At 39.6% G+C, this 20,046-nt stretch overlaps 3 protein-coding genes across 7 annotated transcripts; 1 reads left to right on the forward strand and 2 right to left on the reverse strand.

Annotated features, from left to right (window-relative positions):
* Positions 1–289: 289 nt before the first annotated feature.
* LOC122043485 (protein CHROMATIN REMODELING 4-like) lies at positions 290–13,452 on the forward strand. Of its 4 annotated transcripts, none has more exons than XM_042604107.1 (11): positions 290–896; positions 1,660–1,867; positions 2,654–2,755; positions 2,849–3,574; positions 4,795–4,902; positions 4,984–7,737; positions 8,200–8,357; positions 9,429–9,567; positions 10,291–10,355; positions 10,430–11,099; positions 11,192–13,452. In XM_042604107.1, exons 2-11 carry the CDS (start codon positions 1,673–1,675, stop codon positions 13,145–13,147), a joined length of 6,873 nt encoding a protein of 2,290 aa, XP_042460041.1. In that variant the 5' UTR covers positions 290–896; positions 1,660–1,672; the 3' UTR covers positions 13,148–13,452. The 4 variants fall into 4 exon arrangements, with proteins under 4 accessions (XP_042460041.1, XP_042460040.1, XP_042460042.1 ...); XM_042604106.1 differs by having other exon boundaries at positions 290–893; XM_042604108.1 differs by having other exon boundaries at positions 291–893; positions 9,429–9,543.
* A 611-nt stretch (positions 13,453–14,063) lies between these two features.
* Positions 14,064–17,067, reverse strand: LOC122043487 (pentatricopeptide repeat-containing protein At3g26540-like). 2 transcript variants are annotated; one of them, XM_042604111.1, is made up of 2 exons: positions 16,418–17,067; positions 14,064–16,315 (listed from the first exon to the last, which is right to left on the reverse strand). In XM_042604111.1, exons 1-2 carry the CDS (start codon positions 17,031–17,033, stop codon positions 14,889–14,891), a joined length of 2,043 nt encoding a protein of 680 aa, XP_042460045.1. In that variant the 5' UTR covers positions 17,034–17,067; the 3' UTR covers positions 14,064–14,888. The 2 variants fall into 2 exon arrangements, with proteins under 2 accessions (XP_042460045.1, XP_042460044.1); XM_042604110.1 differs by having other exon boundaries at positions 14,064–17,067.
* Positions 17,068–17,292: 225 nt separating this feature from the next.
* On the reverse strand, positions 17,293–19,221 carry LOC122043488 (L-type lectin-domain containing receptor kinase IX.1-like; the record flags this gene model as incomplete). Its single annotated transcript, XM_042604113.1, has 1 exon — positions 17,293–19,221. A coding segment is annotated over one exon (1,776 nt), but the record flags the coding sequence as incomplete, so codon positions are not given.
* Positions 19,222–20,046: the final 825 nt, after the last annotated feature.

Here is a 20,046-nt window from a genome sequence, read left to right on the forward strand (position 1 = left end):
AATATATAATATTTTTTTGATATTGTAACTTTAAAAAATGAAAATTCCGTTGATATTAAGTTATTTAAAATAAATACCAACAGTGATGTAGATGTAAATTAATCGAATTGAAACAAAATCGATTTTGCCCAATATTTTAAATCAAATTCGCGAAAAAGATTCTGTCGCATAATACTAAAGATACGCGCACCTATATATATAACAGTGTATTATTTATTGGTGGACAGATAAAAAGGAGGAATTTTTTTTTTTTTTTGAAAAAACAGAGCAAAAATCGCCACGAGGTCGCCGCGAGTTCTCCGTTTCCATCGGCGGCCTCGACGGCGTCGTTGATTGCGGTGGCCGGCCATCCTGCCTCCCGGCAGTGATCCACCCGGCACCCCCGCCGGCTCGACGTTGCCAATGCCATCGGCGCGATCGCCCCAACCATCGGTCCTCTCGCGGCGGGCGCCGGGTCCCACGTGTCCTCCTCCTGTTGGCGCTCGCTGGGCTGGTGGGCTCCCACGCGGTCGCGGGGCACAACTAGCGTAGCCCACAGTGATAGAGAGAGGAGAGAGAGAGAGAGAGAGAGGGGCGGAAGGGGGCGCAAAATGATATTCCCCAATGTCCTCGATAGTAGGTGTGACCCTCTTTTTCCTCTTCCAGATTCCCGTACATATGGCGGAGCCTTGGGGTTTCCTCCCCCCCTCCCCTCCCCCTCTTTCGCCCTCTCCTCGCTAGCTCACCGTCACCACAGCCATCTGGGAAGGGCGCGGCGCGTTGGAGGGGTTGGGTTGGGTTGCGCGACAGATCTGAATTGTAAAGCTGCCGCCTTGGCCGCCGCAATCGGGATCCCTCGTGGATCATCCGCTCGTCGGAAGTCGCGGCGCGGGTGCTTCTTTCGCTGACCGCAGGTAGCTGCTGTGATCTCCTAATCCTGATTTTTCTAATCTGCCCAGGTCGGCTCAGGTTCTCAGGTGCCAAATTTGTGCTTTGATTCGAACATTAGTTCTGCCCTATTAGGAAAGGTTTGCTTTTTTTTTTCTTTCCGTGTTCTTCCTTCACCAGATCTCTTTACAGTTATATTCGTTCGTCTGTGTTAATCGTGGAAGTAATGCAATCTGCTGCATTTCATAAGTTGTTTGTATCGGTAGTTCATATTTGTTTCCATGGGCCATTGATTGGAAGGACTAATTAGTCTTGATTTGCTATCTCCTGATAAGTTGGGGATGGGGGTTTCTCGAGCTAGTTACTAGAAGTTCATCAGGGTTAACTTTATGTTTGCCCCAAAATGACATGTAAATAAGTCCATTAAGCTGCTTCTGTATTGCGTAACTAGACCATATCATGCTTTTCGTAACTGTCATTGTTGAACTGCTAAAAGAAACAATTTGTATATTATCAACAGATGTTGGTGTTGTATTTGATTCTTTAGTGTTGCTTTGTTTGTTGTTGAACACTTTGATTGCTTCTATCTTTCCTTCTGTGTTGTCTTACATTGCTCGAGATGATGGTAAGTTGGCATATTAGTGTACACACGGACACAAACTTGCACATGAAGCTTTCTATAGAGATGCTATCATTTTTGTATCTTACTCCATTTTGATTCAGTGGGTTTATTTAATTAATATCCAATTGATTCCTGTTGTCACATTTGTTTTTCTTCTCTGATGCGCACAGGAGATAGGTGGCAATGAAGGAAGAAAATTCTTTGCATGATAGCATGATAGATCGGAAGTGGGTATTGAAGAGGAAGAGAAAACAAACCAAATCTGGTTTGGGAGCTTTAAATGGAAAAGAGGGGGCTTCTAATAGTGCAGTTAAGAGGAAGACAAAATGTGGCATCGATGCTTCTAGATCTGCTAAAAAGACCAAAGGGCATGATGGTGTAAGATAATCCTTACTAAATGTGCCTTTTATCAGCTGTTAGTTGTTGTTAATTGAGCCTTAGTGTTTTTTTTGGTGTGTGTGTGTGTTTGTTTATCATCTTGCTTTCTTGTATCATCATCTCAGTACACATAGCGCTGCATGGAAGTACATGTTTGTTCAACTTATATTATTTAGAAGCAAGCTTATGTGTCATGATATGAAAGTATAATTGATGGATAAGTGAAGTATACTGCACACAATGGGCACTAAGAATATTAAGCGTCAATTACTCGAGTTGATTTTAGCTCCTTACTATCTGTTGAAGTTTTTCTATTTTTTTTCCATTACTTTGCTTTAGTTTATTGTAGCCATTTGACCTTATCACGGCAGCTGACAAGCATTTTTAGAATGTTAGCTAACAAAATTAGACTTGGATATATTATCCACTTGTTTATTCATAATGTATCTGATGATGAACCATGTCTTTGTGAACTTCAATTTGCTGATTTATGATTTGGATACTTATAGTATGTGAAGGACCTGAGCCATTACTCATCATTGATATCTGCTTGTGAAGACATTTTTTATGATCATTATGATCGTCAATGCTTACATCAATTACAATCATCAACAAATTGTCGAAATTTGTGTCTTAATTCCATCAAGTCAACGATTATGATTGTGAAACTTTGTTCACCTAAAACTTGGTTGCAAGATCTCATGAGTGTCAAATTATTCATTATATACTTGTCCAAGGCTTTCATCATTTTCACACTTCTTTTCCTTTTTCTCTGTGTTCTTGTAGCATTACTATGAATGCGCTGTGTGCGATCTAGGAGGCAATTTGCTTTGTTGTGATAGTTGTCCTCAAACTTATCACCTTGAATGTCTCAGCCCACCTCTTAAGGTAATTCAAATTTCTTTTATGCTTCATTTGCTTGATTATGATGTCTTTGCTGGATGCTGATTTTCATTTCTTTGTCTTCCCTGTTTCTTCAAGTGTGCTCCTCATGGAAAGTGGAATTGCCCTAACTGTACTGAAAAGAAAGGTAATGTCAAAGTATCAAGTAACATTGAGTCAAATGTAAAACGAGCAAGAACAAAGACCACCACTGGAAAGCCAGCTACTGTGATTAAGGAATCTGTCCGTGAAAAGGCATCAGTGTCTGGGAGACACTCTATTCCAAGAAATAATAAAGGGAAAACAATGTTTTCTTGTAGAGATCCAGATAAGGCAGATTCTGATTTCTTAAAAGATGATAAATTGGACAGGCCTGGATCAAGCCACTCTGGGTCCTTACATGAAATTCCATCAGATGATAGAACTTTGAAAAATTCATTTTCAACCTCTCATTTAAAAACCAGCTCTCGAAGGAGAACACTCTCTCTTGTGAAAACCTCCACATCTGATGATAGTGAATGTCCTACAGGGAAGAAGCCCAAATTTCATATCAGTGATGTACAAAGAAAGAATTCTGTTACTACAATTACTGGTTCTACTCATAAGTCCAAGAAAAAGAAGCAAAAGTTCAGAAGTTGCAGTGAAAAGAAAAGACCTAGTGCTGAAAAGGGAAGTGCAGATGCCGCTATTAATAATGAGCTACCTCTTGGAACAAATCTTGAAACAAATAAACCTATACAGAAGCGCAGGTCATCTGATACATGGAACTCTTCATCAAAACATGAAACCAAAAGAGTGAAATATGAAAGTGAAGAAAAAGATGAGGTAAATTATTTATGTTCAGTGATATAGTAAAAATATAATTCTAGAGTTTCTCTCTCTTGTAGCACTGATGTTGGGAAAAGACAACCTTGAAAATCATGTTTAAAATGTCACTATCCTTAATTTTTAGATTTCCTATAAGTTTTTTTTGTGAGATTTTTATATAACTATGTTAAAGTTAAAGTGTTACTACTTCTAAAAAAAAAAAAAAAGGCCAGCCGAGTGCACGAAGCTTCCGTCATGCGGGGTCTCGGGGAAGGATCCATTGTACATAGCCTTACCTGCTTTTTGGAGGTTGTTTCCAGGATTCGAACCCGTGACCTTTTGGTGCAACAACTTTACCGTTGTGCCAAGACTCCCCTTCAAAGTGTTACTACTTCTATATGATTTTAATTTGTAATGAAATACGTCAAAACCTCTCTTCCTTCACATTTTTCTTTTATTATTTAGTATCCAGCCACATCAGGCAAACTTTGTTGAAAGAAAGGAGGCATAGGCCTAATTTTATCTAATAGAGAAAATGAAACAATATGGAGAATGAAAATGTAAAAATCTTACAGTCTGTTACAGGAGTTAATTAGATGTGGAAATGTTTATTGAGACAGAAAACCCTAAGAATTTAGATTTTCTTCTGTGCGACATGAGACATGTGCCTCTTGTACATTGCCTGATGTGTATTGTGGATTCAACAACAGGATTCTCTGAGCCAATTTGTGTGTGTTTTTTTTGTTTATTTCAAGTTTGTATATAAGCTATGGTTCACTTTGATAGTAGTGCAGTATTGAGATTCTGCCTTTGTCGATTTTTTATAGCATTAGAGTTGGTTGATTTCCTCTTATGATTTCTGTCGTATGCGTTGACGAAATAGTAATCTCCCTACGGGTGTTTCTATGTGGATGCTATAGAGATAAAGCAGAGTTATCATCGTAACTGGGATGCTTAAACAATTTATATTACTGGTTAACGATGGTGTTGTTTCTAAGCTGATGATGCAGTAATTTGTTACTGTTTTCTATTGCTTGCATAGCCCTGTTTTTCTTTATTTTACAATAGTATGATTAAGGGCCTATAGTCCTCTTGGATCACATAATATTTGCATTGGTAATTTTGCTATAATTGGCGTTTAGCATAAGGTGGCAACTTATATTTTATTATTCTATTTTAGTTATTCCTATCTAAAGCTTTGTTCTAGTAGGTTATGAGCTAATCAATTTATTATACAGATGTCATCTGAGCAAGCAAGCCTGTTTTCACAAGATTTGGATGAACAATGCACACAATTACCCAACATAGAAAAGCAAAATGTGAATTCTTGGAATGACATTCAGCAGGTTTAATGCTTCTTGATTTCGATGATGAACTGTAAAATTTATTATGTTATGTTCTTAATTTTTTATTTGTCCATTTGAAAGGTTGATCGAATTTGGGGATGCCGTATTCGAGTTAGCACCATCATGTCTAGCAAATCATTAGAATCAGAACATGCTGAATCACATAATTATTCAGGGAACCAGACTATAATACAGCCACTTCATGGCCTAAATAATTCCAAAACAAATGGCTTGCTACTGACTGAGTCACAGAATGAAAGTAAAGCTGAAATACAGGATGAAAAAAGTGCTTGTAATGGGGCATTTGATCCTGAAGTCACTTTGGTTTCTGAAGAAAAAGATTTATGTAGGGTCACACTAGAAGATTATGATGAAAAATCATATGAAAATAAGGAATCATTGGATAATGTTATTTCAGCCAAAAAAGGTTCGATGGATGAAATAGTTGCAAAGAATGATGGTTTAACACAGGAAGATACTCCATTGAGCAAAGCTGATAATGCTCAAATTGACATAAAAGCTATAGATATTGTTGGCACACAAAATCAGAGTGAGTCAGTTGCGCCTTCTGGACCTCATCAGATGATTGTTTCCAGTGATTCAAAAGGAAAACATGGAATGTTGCTTGAGATGCAGTCAGATGCTAAAATTCTAAATAATACCATGGAGGAAGTGCAGAATGTAGGGACTATTAATGACGACAGTGATAGCTATGAGTTTCTTGTCAAGTGGGTTGGGAAATCAAACATACATAACAGTTGGCTTCCTGAGTCTCAAATAAAAGTTATTGCTAAAAGAAAACTGGAAAATTATAAAGCTAAATATGGGAATACTGTGATAAATATTTGTGAGGAACAATGGAAGAAACCACAACGTGTTATTGCTCTTCGGGCTTGTGTGGATGGTTTGGAAGAAGCTTTGGTTAAATGGTGCGGTCTTCAATATGATGAATGCACTTGGGAAAGATTAGATGAACCTGTTATGAAGGAATCAGCTCATCTGGTAGATGAATTGAAGCAATTAGAAACTCAGACCATTGACAAAGATGTTAATCATGATTTTTATTGTGCCAAAAGTGAAATCCAAGATTTTCTTCCTCTTCTTGACCAGCCAAATGAGCTAAAAGGTGGATTACTTTTTCCACATCAGCTAGAAGCTTTAAACTGGCTGCGCAAATGCTGGTACAAGTCCAAAAATGTTATATTGGCTGATGAAATGGGGCTTGGAAAAACCATATCTGCATGTGCTTTCATTTCATCTTTGCACTGTGAATTCAAGGTTAAGCTGCCCTGTTTGGTCCTAGTCCCACTTTCCACTATGCCTAATTGGTCAGCTGAGTTTTCACTGTGGGCTCCACATCTAAACGTGGTTGAGTATCATGGATGTGCAAAGGCAAGAACAGTTATTCGCCAATATGAATGGCATGTTAGCGATCCTAGCAAATCAGATAAATTAACCAAGTCATACAAGTTTGATGTCCTATTGACTACCTATGAAATGGTGCTTGCTGACACTTCTCATCTTCGTGGTGTCCCTTGGGAAGTTCTTATAGTGGATGAGGGCCATCGGCTAAAGAATTCTAGTAGTAAACTTTTTGGTTTGCTCAATTCATTTTCTTTTCAACACCGTGTATTATTGACTGGAACTCCATTGCAGAATAACATTGGGGAGATGTATAACTTATTGAATTTTCTACAACCTGTTTCATTCCCTTCCTTGTCAGCATTTGAGGAAAACTTTAATGATCTTACAACAGCAGAAAAGGTGGAGGAGCTTAAAAAACTTGTTGCACCACATATGCTTCGAAGACTCAAGAAAGATGCTATGCAAAATATTCCACCAAAGACTGAGCGGATGGTGCCTGTTGAGCTGACATCGATTCAAGCTGAATATTACCGTGCAATGCTAACAAAGAATTACCAGATACTAAGAAATGTAGGAAAAGGTGGTGCACAACAATCATTACTAAATATAGTAATGCAGCTCAGGAAGGTCTGCAATCATCCTTATCTTATCCCAGGTACTGAACCTGAATCTGGTTCAATGGAGTTTCTACATGAAATGCGTATTAAGGCATCTGCAAAGTTGACGTTATTGCATTCTATGCTGAAAATTTTATACAAGGAAGGACACCGAGTTCTTATATTTTCTCAAATGACAAAGTTACTTGATATTCTAGAGGATTACCTAGCTATAGAGTTTGGCGCTAAAACATTTGAAAGGGTGGATGGTACATTATCAGTTGCAAATCGTCAGGCAGCAATTACTCGTTTCAATCAAGATAAATCACGATTTGTTTTCTTGTTGTCCACACGTTCTTGTGGCCTTGGTATCAACTTGGCTACTGCAGATACTGTTATCATATATGATTCTGATTTTAATCCACATGCAGACATACAAGCTATGAATAGAGCACACAGAATAGGACAATCAAATAGACTTCTAGTTTATAGGCTAGTAGTACGTGGTAGTGTGGAGGAGCGCATTTTGCAACTTGCTAAAAGGAAATTGATGCTAGATCAACTATTTGTGAACAAGTCAGGATCACAGAAGGAAGTGGAGGACATTCTTCGTTGGGGTACTGAAGAGCTTTTCAATAATTCTGATTGTGTAAATGGACCTGATGCTACAGATGCTGTTCCTGATGGTGAGCATAAACATCGAAGGAGGTCTGGTGGTTTAGGAGATGTATACAAAGATAAATGTACTGAAGGTTCTACAAAAATCATTTGGGATGAAAATGCAATTCTGAAGCTTCTTGATCGTTCTGACATTCAATTAGTTTCTGAAAGTGCAGATGTGGATGTGGAGAATGATATGCTGGGCTCCGTAAAAGTAAGCTTGAAATTGTCTTCAAAATGAACTTTTCCTTTCATGTTTTTATCAACATTTTTTGGTAGCTTTGTCACACCATTTCGTGATGTCACTATAAGTATTATATGTTGGTTGGAGTTAGATATTTCATGTAATAGAACCATCAAGGTTCGAGATAGTGTTCCAATGCTGGGTACTTGATTAGTGGCTGTTCGACAAGGCTCTCAAAATGACAAGTTTCACCTGTTTTGGGCAGGATGGAACTAGTGGGCCCAGAAGGTTATTTTTGAGCTATTTTATGCTCAAAATAGTTTACTTAATCATTTGAGGATAAACTTAGTATTCTTTAGTTGTTTGCTAATCTAAAAAGTAAGTTCCTCTCACTTTATGGTTCGAGTTATAATTACAATATTTCATAATATATAACGATTTTATTTTACTGTTATTACATATTATAAAGTTTCTTGCTGTCTGCTTTATCAGTCGGTGGATTGGAATGATGATATAAATGAAGAAGCAGATGGAATGGAAATGCTCCCGGGTGTAACTGGTGAAGATGGCGAACATAAATCTGAAGCAAAGGAAGACAATGCTGTTGGTAGTGCTGAGGAAAATGAATGGGATAAACTTTTACGTGTAAGGTAAGTAATTATGAGTTAGGTTGTATAGATTTGTTAGTTTCTTTTTTATGTTCTTAGTTTTTGTTCCTTCCATGCTAGAGGGAGTCTCCTATAATTAATTTTCTATTCAAGTAAAACACTTAAATTTTCTTGTGAATTGAATGTCTAGTCAAACATGATGAAAAATTTATGGAATTGCTATTTACCAAATTGGCACTATGATAACACTATGCTATAGTGGTACACAGCTATTTTGACATTTGACCTTCCACCTGGATCCAAGTTGCAGCTTTACTCTCCGTGCAAGCAAGGATGTGAAATTGAATTCATATATTAATAATCTTTTCACTAGAAAACTCATATTTTATATTCTTGTGATGTTCAACATTTGTGTAGAAACATTCTTTTCCTATGAAATTTATATTTTCTGATTTAATCAGTTTCGCAACATGTTTCTCCATGAATAATTCTTAGAATTCTCAAAATTGGCTGATCATCTGTTTCATGTTTGCATTTGTAATGGAAACTAGCTATTCAATATTTGACAATCTGTTGAAAAACGGATTACTTTTTCAACAGGAAACCTGTATCATTACAGAACCATATAAAAATTTTAAAAGGTCATTGAGGTATTGTGGTTGGGATTGTTTAATGAATTCGATTGTTGCTTTTCAAACTCATTTTAGACCTTTTGCTTTCATATTATTTTTCAATCAAATCCAATTTTACTGGTTTGGTCTGTTGAACTAACCAATAATTATCATGCATTCACTTACCATTCCTCACTCCAATTATTAATCTCTTAAGCTAAACATTTCGCCTTAACAGGAAGAAGAGATTTTTCAAACAATCTATAGAACAATGGTACTCGAATAAACTAACCTTATAATAAGGTAACAACTGGATTAGCATTACTAGATGTATTTTCTCTACTGTTAGACTTCAGAAGTAGATATGCAAGATAATAATTGTAGTATTATTGACCTTTTCCAATTTATAATGCTTTTAGTTGTCTTTATGTTAAGTTTCCATGTTATTTAACTGAGACATTTTTAAATGTTGTAACAAATATGCTCAATTGATAATTGGTAGATGGGAAAAATCTCAGCTTGAGGAGGAAGCAGTTCTCGGTCGAGGAAAGCGCCAAAGAAAAGCAGTATCATACAGGGAAACATTTGCTTCAATGCCAAGTGAAACTTTTAGTGAGGTTGTTTATTTCTACAAAATAGTAGTGAGTTTGATAACCAAATTGGTTAATGCATACATTTTGATTAGCTAATTGGCCAACTAAGTTAGATATGTTGTATTTAGGTATTCAAATTCGTTTTTGTCAAATATAACCGTGGGATTGAAACCTGTGAATATCTGGGCACACTTGAAGGACTTATTGTAGATTTTATGCTCACTAAATATCATAACTAGCCGTTTTTCATTTTTTTTTCTTTTAATTATTTTAACAAATTGTTGGCCTCAATAAAAAAAAAAGAGAACTCTTTTTTCTGTTAGAACAATGCTCAGATTTAGTTTTTATTTTCTATTCTTGATGTTTCTAATATTAAAGAAATTAATAGATTTGAATTTTTGGCTATCTTCAGCATTATGCCTGAGTTGATTAGTTGAAAACTTGTTCGTGGAGAATTATGCGTTACATTTCCTGTTTTTACACTAGTCACGTTTCTTGCTGCTTTCAACAAGTACTTCTTTTAAATATGAGTTAGATGTTGCATCCAAAAATTTACCATATATTTTGTAAATCCCAGCACATTTCTTCTGCATTTATGATTAGTTTCTGCTTATATCTTCCAGTGTCAAACTTGTTTCTTATATGAGCTTTATGTGTTCCTTTGTACATTCTTTTTCTAGTTAAGACTCTAATTTCAGAATTTATTCTTCCTACCTCCATTGGTTTGCTCCTTATACAATATCTTATTCTTTACTTGGAAATGGGATGTAGCAGAGTGACACTGAGGAGCCAGAACGCGTATATACACCAGCCGGACGTGCATGGAAGGAGAAGTAGTAAGTTCCAAGTTCTGTAGGTATATTTTTCTTGCTAGTTCATTAGGAGCTTACATAACTATTTCCTCAACCAGTGCTAGGCTTCGTGACCGACAAAAAGAACGAATTGCTCGGAGGCAGAATGGAGAAGTGTCTTGTTTGATAGACAGAGTTGAATGGCCTACACAATCACTGATCCAATCTGATCATGACATGGAAGGTTTGGATAAGAGAAGCTATGATGATAAAATTGAACAGATGGAGGATAACAAATCATTTCAGCCATTGGATGATAAGAGAAGTGAATCTTCTGCAAAATTTGCAAAGTCAATTAGGCACAAGTATAAAAAGTTTCATAGTGATGATCTGGATCTTTCAGTAAGACCTCCATCTGAAAACCTTTCGTCAGATATCTTTTTGCCTAGCCATCCATTCAACAGCTTGAACACAGCAAGTCCAGTTCCTTCTAACCACCTTCTACCTGTTTTAGGCCTATGTGCTCCTAATGCTAATCAGATAGGTGTATCATCTCGCAATAACCGTGGTTCACTGAGGCAACCTATATCAAGTAGTGAACAAAAACGACTAAGCATCGGAAATACAGAATTCCCATTTCCACCATCTTCTGGTTCTCGATCTCCAAATGCCCGAAATGATGAAGTGAGGGAAAAATCTGATATCTCTTTGTTACCTGAAGCTCCAGGAATGTCCTTGCATCACAAGTTGAAGAGTTTGATACCTGATGGCTACTTTCCTTTTTATCCTGTATGTTCCTATCTTATTTTTTTATTTTTCAATTTGGTTTTCATAGATGGCATATAACTTGCATTTTATTGTGGTCATAATCTTTTCTCAAGGTTGTTCCTACATCTGAGAGATCCCTCATGGATGGTCTGGGGAGTGCATCATTTGCTTCATTTCAAGAGAAGCTAGGCCTTCCAAATTTAATGATCGACGATAAGCTGGTACCAAGGTTTCCATTACCATCAAAAAGTTGGATGAAGCCACCTGCAGATCTGTTACCTAGCTTGTCACTAGGCATGCAGTCCATAGAAGGTTCTTTTCAGGAATTCCCTAGTATGCCACCTCTACCCAATTTCAAGCAACGACCAACTGATATCCTAAAGAAAAAACAAAAAATGTTTGATCTACCTTCAATGAATGGCCTAGGTTCAGTTCAAGGCATGCATCCATCATTTCTTGAAAGCCAACACATACTTCTTGACAATGCAATGATGCAAACTCAATCTGTTAAAAAGTTGTTCAAGAAGCGAGCGAAAGCAGATGTATGGTCAGAAGACGAGCTCGATGCTCTTTGGATTGGTGTCCGTAGGCATGGAAGGGGTAATTGGGATATCATGCTTGAAGATCCCAAATTGAAGTTCGCGGAGTATAGAACAGCTGAAGATTTATCTTTAAGATGGTCAGAGGAGCAGCAAAAGATAATGGATGCACCAGCTTTCTCAGCGCCAAAATCTTCCAAGCCTCTACCCCTACCTGGAATCTCAGATGACATGATGAATCGGGCTTTGCTTGGTAGCAAGTTTTCTAGTATCGGAGGTGAACGCCCAAAATCACTCCCTCACCTGACGGATATTCAACTTGGCTGCCGTGATTTAAAGTCTAGCTTTCCGGGCATCGATCAACTTGATCACATTAGTAGAATTGATGAGAATCTCTCTAAAATCTCACCATGGCAACTCAGCTATCTTAGATCAAATTACGCTGGCAGCTCTACTGGAGGGTTGGATGGATTGGAAAGGTCAGGTTTACCATTTAATCCTCGTTTTCAAGATAACTACACTGCAAAACTAGGTATGAATGTACCCAGCAGCTCTGCCTTGTACAACAGGGAAGTTGAATACCGATCGAAGAATCTTTTCTTGCCAGGTGCGATGGACAACTCTCTGAATCCTTTACATGGTTTCAATAGTGCAGCTAATTACAGCGAATCGAATGTGGGCATGCCATTGGAAACCCAAAAGCAGATTTTGCATGACTTCTCTTCCAAAAATGACATTGGTGTTGGTAGTTCAAATGCGAATAAACTCCCTCATTGGCTTCGAGAAGCTGTGAACCCCGCTCCTTCTAGGGTGCCAGAACCTGAGCTGCCCTCTGTATTGCCTCCTTCTATCACTGCAATTGCTTACTCTGTCCGTCTACTTTATGGAGAAGACAAGACAATCCCACCATTTTCTATTCCTGGCCCTCCACCTATCCAGCCGAAAGATCCAAGGAGAATTCTGAAAAGGAGAAGGAAGCTGCTTAGACTTAGCCGGTTGACCCCCAATATTAAATGCACTACTAAGAATTTTGATTGTGGCGGCCCAAGCACAATTCCAACAGCTTCAGAAATACTTGAATCTGAACCTGTTCGAGGAAGGTCTGGCCATGATGAGAATCAGAACTTAAATTTGAATTCACCATCATCATCATTAGTCGACACACAAAGAGAAGGTTCAGGCTCAGTGCTGGTACTATCTCTTGAAGCCCCACACATGGCAACATCTTCTACCATCTCCAGACACAGCGAATTGCCACTAACAGAAATACCAGGGCCTAGTCAACAAAGTGAAGAGTTATCTAAACCTCCTGTACTTGAAGTAGATTGTGAAGGACCAATGGAGGAAGATTCAAAAGAGAATAATGGTAAAACAACAGAAAAGGTACCGAGTTCCGAGCAGGTCGATCAAGTGGACCGTGGAGGCTCGAGTAAAACTCACTCTTGTGCTAGTGGATCTAACCAGCTCAAACCCATGGAACTGTCATCTGAAGAAACCGAGTTGAATGATCATCAAAGTGAGAATGAATAAAGCATCCATTTTATTTCTGACATACCAATTTATCCTCGTGCTTGTGCAGGCAGATCCATGACTATTCTATCATTGCATGTCTCACTTGGGAGTGCCATGAGGCATCTTTTGAGTATTCATAGTGAAAAATATAATCTTGACAATCTCATTGTTTTTTTTTTTTTTTTTGTTTTGCATGTTATTGATTTTGTTTCATTTTAAATCAAATATATCTTAGCAAAGGTTAGACTTGTTAAAGACATTTCTTCTAACCTCTTTTACATATTCATTCTGTCCTGTTGCTTTATATTGATCATATTTAAATTTTCTTTTGTTTCATTTCCTTTTCATACGTACTAAAAATTTGATCAACATGTTCTGCATAGCTCACCAAACTTATGCAGGAAACCGATTTAAGGTGGCGATGGGGAGGATTTTCCATGACTGATCCATCTAATCAGGTTCAGATATCTGTTGTATGAGAATGAGATAGATTTGAGATTGCATACTGGACATTAATGCAGATTAATGATAATATTTGAATTTTAAATTTTAAGTTATTTGGGTTCAAGTTTGAGTTTGTTCACAGATAGTAATTAATGTGGCAACAAGGCGATTTGCTCACCTGCAGCGCCTCCGCACAGGTAGTAATTAATGCAACAGGCATAGGTGGATTTACGAGTGTGAATTTGAATATGAGATTAAAAAAAAGACAGGTTCTTCATTTGTTATCGCCCTTAAACTGATTTGTGAGACTCAAAAGAAAAAATTCATGATAATATGCATCAAAATGCTATGATTATTATAATTTTGATAGATGAGTGATTATAAAATAGAGTTAAATACTGATGGCATTTGAAGTTGTTGCTTATGTTTGATTTGTATTATTTCTTGGGTTAAAGTTTAACAAGGAAATATAAGCAAGTAAACTTGGTTACATTAAGTATACCAAACTCAATTTTGCATATGCATACAATCAATTCAAGAACTCTACAAAAACACTAGACATGCACATGATCCAACAAGAAACATGTTTTTGAATCACATACAATGCATTTCCATCCTATCATCTTCTTTGAGTAGCATCATCACTCCTAAACTAAATTCGGATACAAGAACCATGCCTATCTTGGTAAAATGTGATGTTATGTGCACAGGCGAAGATTAAAACATTGTTCTGTGTCCACTCAATGAGCAGCACGAGCTGTTCCACAGAAGAACCGCGATACGAAACAACATAGATATGCATTCCTCTCATGTTGTTTTTCCAACTTAGGACAGCACTGTTGCTTCTTCTCACCTATTGAGAGTGAGTTGTTGCTGCCTCTTCTTCCACAACATCTACTTGATCACTTCCTCGTACTCATGGTCATCTATCTTGATCCATTCCTCCTACTCATGTTCTTTGACACTAGTCTCGGCTATGGTAGTCCGGCACTGAGACTATACCATTATGGCAGGCAACTGATCTTCCAACATGTAATGATATTTTAAACCTTTATCTGTAAATTTATCTGCCTTATAAAAGACTTGTTCCACATTGCTTGTCGTTGACATCTATAAGCAAGTCACTTGTTCCTTCAGGATGAACAAGATGTTCAAGCTAATCATCACAAAGCAGACTGCTCTCAATCCTTTTCTTGACCATGCTAACATAATTGATCAGTTCCTATCTTTGTTCATTCGTTCAGTTTGAACGATCTTTGCTTAAAATACCAAAGAAATCCAACCTCAACAAACATGACAGATCTTCGTTACCTATTTACCCAGATGAGCATGACATATGATGTCCTGCTTTTGGAATGATCTCAAACTGAACTGGAGTTAATGGGTTAGATTCATTGATGAATTTTGCAGCCCTTTCTCCTAGTCTTATGTTGCCATGCTCTCGACAGCAGTCGAAGATCCTTATCCACATCGGGATAGTTGGCTCAAATGGCAACCGCTGAATGAAGTCCTCGAGTTCAACCATCCACCCATATTTGCCTAGCAGTTCAATCATGCACTCATAGTGCTCAATTCGAGGTATGATACCATACTCATTACTCATTGAATCAAAATACCGTCTACCAAGATCAACATATCCCTGACTCACACAGGCAAGCAAAACACCAATGAATGTGACATTGTCGGCTGCAACTTCCTTCTTCATTTCTTCAAAAAGATCAAGGCTTTGTTCACCTCTCCCATTATAAGCACATCCCAATATAATTGTGTTCCAAAGGATCAGATCCCGAGTGCTCTCTTCTTCAAAAATTTTGATGGCATACTCTATCAACCGGCACTTGGAATACATATCAACTAATGCACCCCTGACTATAGCATTCAGCTGAAAACCATTTCTTAGCATGAAAGCATGAATTTGCTTGCCAACATCAAGCATGAAAATATTCGCACAAGCAGCCAATATTGTTGTGAAAGTAAACTCATTTGGAATCGTCTCCCTCTGCATCTCACTCAAAGCAACCAATGTCTCCTCACTCCTGCCATATCGTATGTAACCAGATATTAAAGAATTCCAAGAAACTGTATCCCTCTGATCAGCCATTATGGAAAATGAAATTTCAGCATTCCTAAGGTTACCACATTTTGCATACATGTCGACCAATTGATTTCGAAAGAATTTATCTGACTCCCAGTTGTGCCGATAAGCAAACCCATGAATTTGCTTTCCACGGTCAAGATCAGAAATGCCAGCACAAGCATTCAATTGCAATCCTAGTGAAACAAGGTCCAATTTTCCTGTCTCCCTCCACATCCTGCAAAAGAAATCTGATGCCTTGTCCCAACAAAAGAACCGAATGTAACCGGCCAATAGTGCATTCCAAGAAATGACATTCCTTTCAGGCATCTCTTCAAAGATCTTTTCAGCTTCATCAACTCTCCCACATGCCACATAGCCTGAGATCATCGAAGTCCATGAGACAACATCTTTGCAAGGCAATTGATCAAACAATTGCCGAGCATCGTCGACGACCCCACACTTCGCATACACGTCCATCAAAGAGCAGCCTACAACATTGTCCCCTTCGAAACCAGTCTTCGATAAATATGCATGGATCTGATTTCCTTCCTTAAGTGCAAGGACCTTTGAGCAAGCCTTGAGAGTGTTTGACACAGTAAAGCTCAAAGGTTTCACCCCTTCTCTAATCATTTGGAAGAACATTAGCATTGCCTCTCCTGCACTGCCTGCCTCGAGGTACCGACGAACAATCACATTCCAGGAAATTTCATTTGGGTGGAGAATTAAGTCAAACATCTTGCGAGCATCATTCATCTCAAGGCACTTACCGTAGACATCAACAACAGACGTATCCAGAATCACATTAGGAAGATAACCATACTTCAAAATAAGGCAATGTATCTGCCGAGCGAGGAAGGAGGCCAAAAGGTCGGCGCAGCAGCCAAGCACGGACGCCAAGGTGACATCTTTAGGTCGGATTCCGGCGCTATTCATTCTGGAAAAGAGGGAGACCGCCTCGTTAGGGCAGTCGGAGAGGGCGTATGCAGAGATCATAGCATTCCATGTACCTCCGTCCCTAGTGGGCATTTCATCGAAGAGTTCGCGGGCGTCCGCCGGGCTGCCGCACCGCGCGTACGTGACGATGGTGCGGTTGAGTAGGAAGATGGAGGGGGAGGAGGATGGGGAGAAGGCAACGAGGTGGGATTCCACGCGGCGGACGTCGACGAGGGAGCGCCGGGAGGAACATAGGTGAAGGAGGCTAGCGTAGACGTTGTCGGGGAAGGGGGAGGCGGAAGAGGAGAGGGTTGCGATGGCCTTCCGGAGATCGCCGGAGTCGAGATGGCGGATGATGGTGGAGGCGGAAGTGGCGGCGGGGGAGGTGCGTTTGGGGCGGACGGCGTGCTGGATGAGGCAATCGAGGACCGATCGAGCCGTCGCCGCCATTTGGACGCGATCCGAGGATCCGTTTCCGAGATCCGACTTTACATTCTAAAAAATATTATTATATCATAAAAAATTGCAAAACGGAAAAACTATTTTTTTAAAAAAAAAATAAATTTTAGTAAATAATAATATTATTGATTTTTTTAAAAAAAAATCACATTTTTTTATAGTTAAAAATTAAAATGAATATATACAAAATATTATATTTACAATTTTCCGATCAAGTGTCAATGTCGCCGACGGCCCGACATTAATGATTATTACTGTATTACAGCAATTACCGTATTTATGCCAATAATCGAATTATTAAAAAAGAGAAATTAAGTAAAACTTCTTTTTTACAGTACACCCCTAAACTTTATGTAATAACTAACCCCTTCCTTCCCAGGAGTGCGTCTTCTCGAAAGCGAGTCTAGCGACAACTGAACTCGAACGAGTGATTGAAATCGCCGGACGGCGGCGAATTCGCCACCGAAGAAATCTTCCCTGTGGCGTATGCCTCAAATTCCGGCGCGAAGTACCTCGGAACCGGATTCTTGGGCGGAAGCACCGGCAATGGCGCCTCGAAGCTCAGCGCGCCGATCACCTGCTTGATGGATGGCCGAAGCGACGAGTCCGGGTGGGCGCACCACAGTCCCACCACCATCAAGCTCTCGATCTGCCTCGTCTCGAAGTCCCCATCCATTCTCGCATCCACCGCCTCCAAGATCTTCCCCTTCCCGTAGAGACCCCAAACCCAATCCACCAATCTCATCTTGCTCTGCGCCTCCATCGGCTCGATCGTCCGCCTTCCGCACGCGATCTCCAGCGCCACAATGCCGAAGCTGTATATGTCGGATTGCTTACTCACCTTGCCGGTGTAGAAGCACTCCGGCGCCATGTACCCCCTCGTACCGGCCAGATCGGTGGTTTGCAGGTCGCCGTCGTGGTCAACTAGCCTCGCGAGCCCGAAATCGCCGAGCTTGGCGTTGAACGCCGAGTCGAGCATCACGTTGCTCGGTTTGATGTCGCGGTGCACCACGCACTGCTCCCATTCCTCATTTAGGTAGAAGAGAGCCGACGCCAGACCCATCGCAATCCTGTGCCGCGCCGGCCACTGTAAGAACTTCGCTGTGCTGTAGAGGTAATAGTCGAGGCTCCCATTGGGCATGAACTCGTACACCAGCAAGAACTCGGTTTTGATGTGGCACCACCCGATGAGCTGCACCAAGTTCCGGTGTCTCAGCCGGCTGATGATCTTGACCTCTGAGATGTACTCCTTCCTCCCCTGTTTCGAACCCTTGGAAATCCTCTTGATGGCCACGTCGAGATTTAAGACACTCAGCCATCCTTTATAGACCGACCCGAAGCCGCCCTCTCCGAGCTTCTTCTCTTCTGAGAAGTTCTCTGTTGCGAGTGACAATTCCCTGAAAGAGAACCTCTTCGGTCCTCGTTGGCTCTCAAACTCATGATCGATATCCTCATCCCACTCCATGTGCTCCTCCTCTAAGTCATTCTCCTTCCTCCTGTTCTTGATGCAAATCAAGAGGGTAATCGAGCATAATACAACCACCAAGACCACTCCAATGGCAGAACCTATGATGATTACAACCATGTGTTTGTTCTTCTCTGTTTGCAGAGTGGAGTTGAAGGACCATGATATAATGCTATGCATCTCAGTGTAGTTACCAGTGGCAGCGGAGAACCCAACTACTACATGCTCCGGGAGGACCTCCCTCAGATCAACGATGTAGCTTAAGTTGTAATTGGCACTTGGCAATTGATTTGTCTTTGGATAGGTGAGGAAGAGGCTCAAGTTGTGGGTCATTGAGTCATAATCCACCCGTGCATTACCAACTCTCTGTTCCTTGATACTGCTGCTCCAATTAACATACTTGGTAGATTTGATTGAGTTTATGTCAATGCCGAGATGTTCGCCTTCTGGATCCCATTCATAGTTGCTGAAGGTGTCAAACTCCACTGCCACTGCACTACTGGTTGAATTGATGTCGATTGTGGTGTTGGAATAGAGGCCAAGGTAGCCACCTTGAGAATATAAGGGAAGCTTGGCAGGGTATGGTGCAAGGAAGAAGGCAAAGCCATCGGCATGATTCGTCGCATTGGAGTTGATGATGAAGGAGAATTGTGTGGTGAAGCTAGTGAGTTCGTTCGTTTTGTGGTTCCAGAGCAGGAGTGGGTCGTTATAGGTTGCTCTACTAGAGTCTGCCAAACTTTCACTATACCTGGTGAGCATTATGGAAGAGTCAGCAAAGTCTGCCATGCCTTCCAACTTGATCTTGGACTGTGAGGCCGGATCGAAGCTAGAGAAGTTGAAGGAGAGCGAGGTTGCCGATGGCATAACTATTGCCAAGAAGAGAACAGGTAAAATCCTTGCTTTGTGCAGAATCATAGCTGAAATTTGACAGAAAGTAGTTGCTAACTATCCTGCAGTACAAGTTAATATAAGGACAATCAGTAACATGGCGAAATTGAATTTCTTTTTGGTGATTAGCTTAAGGCAGCTTTATCTCCATAAAACAGAGATTTATCAGTCATGATTTAGTGAGGTGCATAAGGAAATGGGTGAACTTTACTAAATTGTTTCAGCTCCCAATTTCTTTGGAAAGAAAGCTAAGGTAAAGAAAAGGTTAATGACATTTAGACAAGAACCAAGAACCACAAATCAAGCTAGAATATGACCACAGAATTGGGAGGTTTATTAGTTATATAGTTCAGCCATGGTAAAGCAATCATAATTGCTTATATACCATGGTTCTCCTTTCCCTAACATGCACAACCATCTTGAAGCAATATGCTAAAATTGCTTACACAAACACTAAGTTGCTTCTGAGATACCTGATAATAATTGAAGAATGTAGATGACCATAAAATAGGGTGATTTTATCAGTCCTGTTCCATTAATGCAACATAAGGGAATGAGCTTCACCTCTAAATTCCCCACAGTTGCCATATCCCCAACACAATTCAGCTATCTTATAGCATACAATAAGAGAAGTTACTGAGTTTTTAATTG

This window comes from Zingiber officinale, chromosome 2A, assembly GCF_018446385.1.
Source record: "Zingiber officinale cultivar Zhangliang chromosome 2A, Zo_v1.1, whole genome shotgun sequence".
NCBI classification, from domain to species: domain Eukaryota; kingdom Viridiplantae; phylum Streptophyta; class Magnoliopsida; order Zingiberales; family Zingiberaceae; genus Zingiber; species Zingiber officinale.

What these genes read in the sequence shown, in the direction of transcription:
- LOC122043485 (XM_042604107.1), top strand. Translation starts at nt 1,673, where the DNA reads ATGAAGGAAGAAAATTCTTTGCATGATAGCATGATAGATCGGAAGTGG. An exon ending in ATATGCTGGGCTCCGTAAAA is followed by an intron (nt 7,738 to 8,199) that starts GTAAGCTTGAAA and finishes CTGCTTTATCAG; the next exon opens with TCGGTGGATTGGAATGATGA. An exon ending in GATAAACTTTTACGTGTAAG is followed by an intron (nt 8,358 to 9,428) that starts GTAAGTAATTAT and finishes GATAATTGGTAG; the next exon opens with ATGGGAAAAATCTCAGCTTG.
- LOC122043487 (XM_042604110.1), bottom strand. Translation starts at nt 17,033, where the DNA reads ATGGCGGCGACGGCTCGATCGGTCCTCGATTGCCTCATCCAGCACGCC.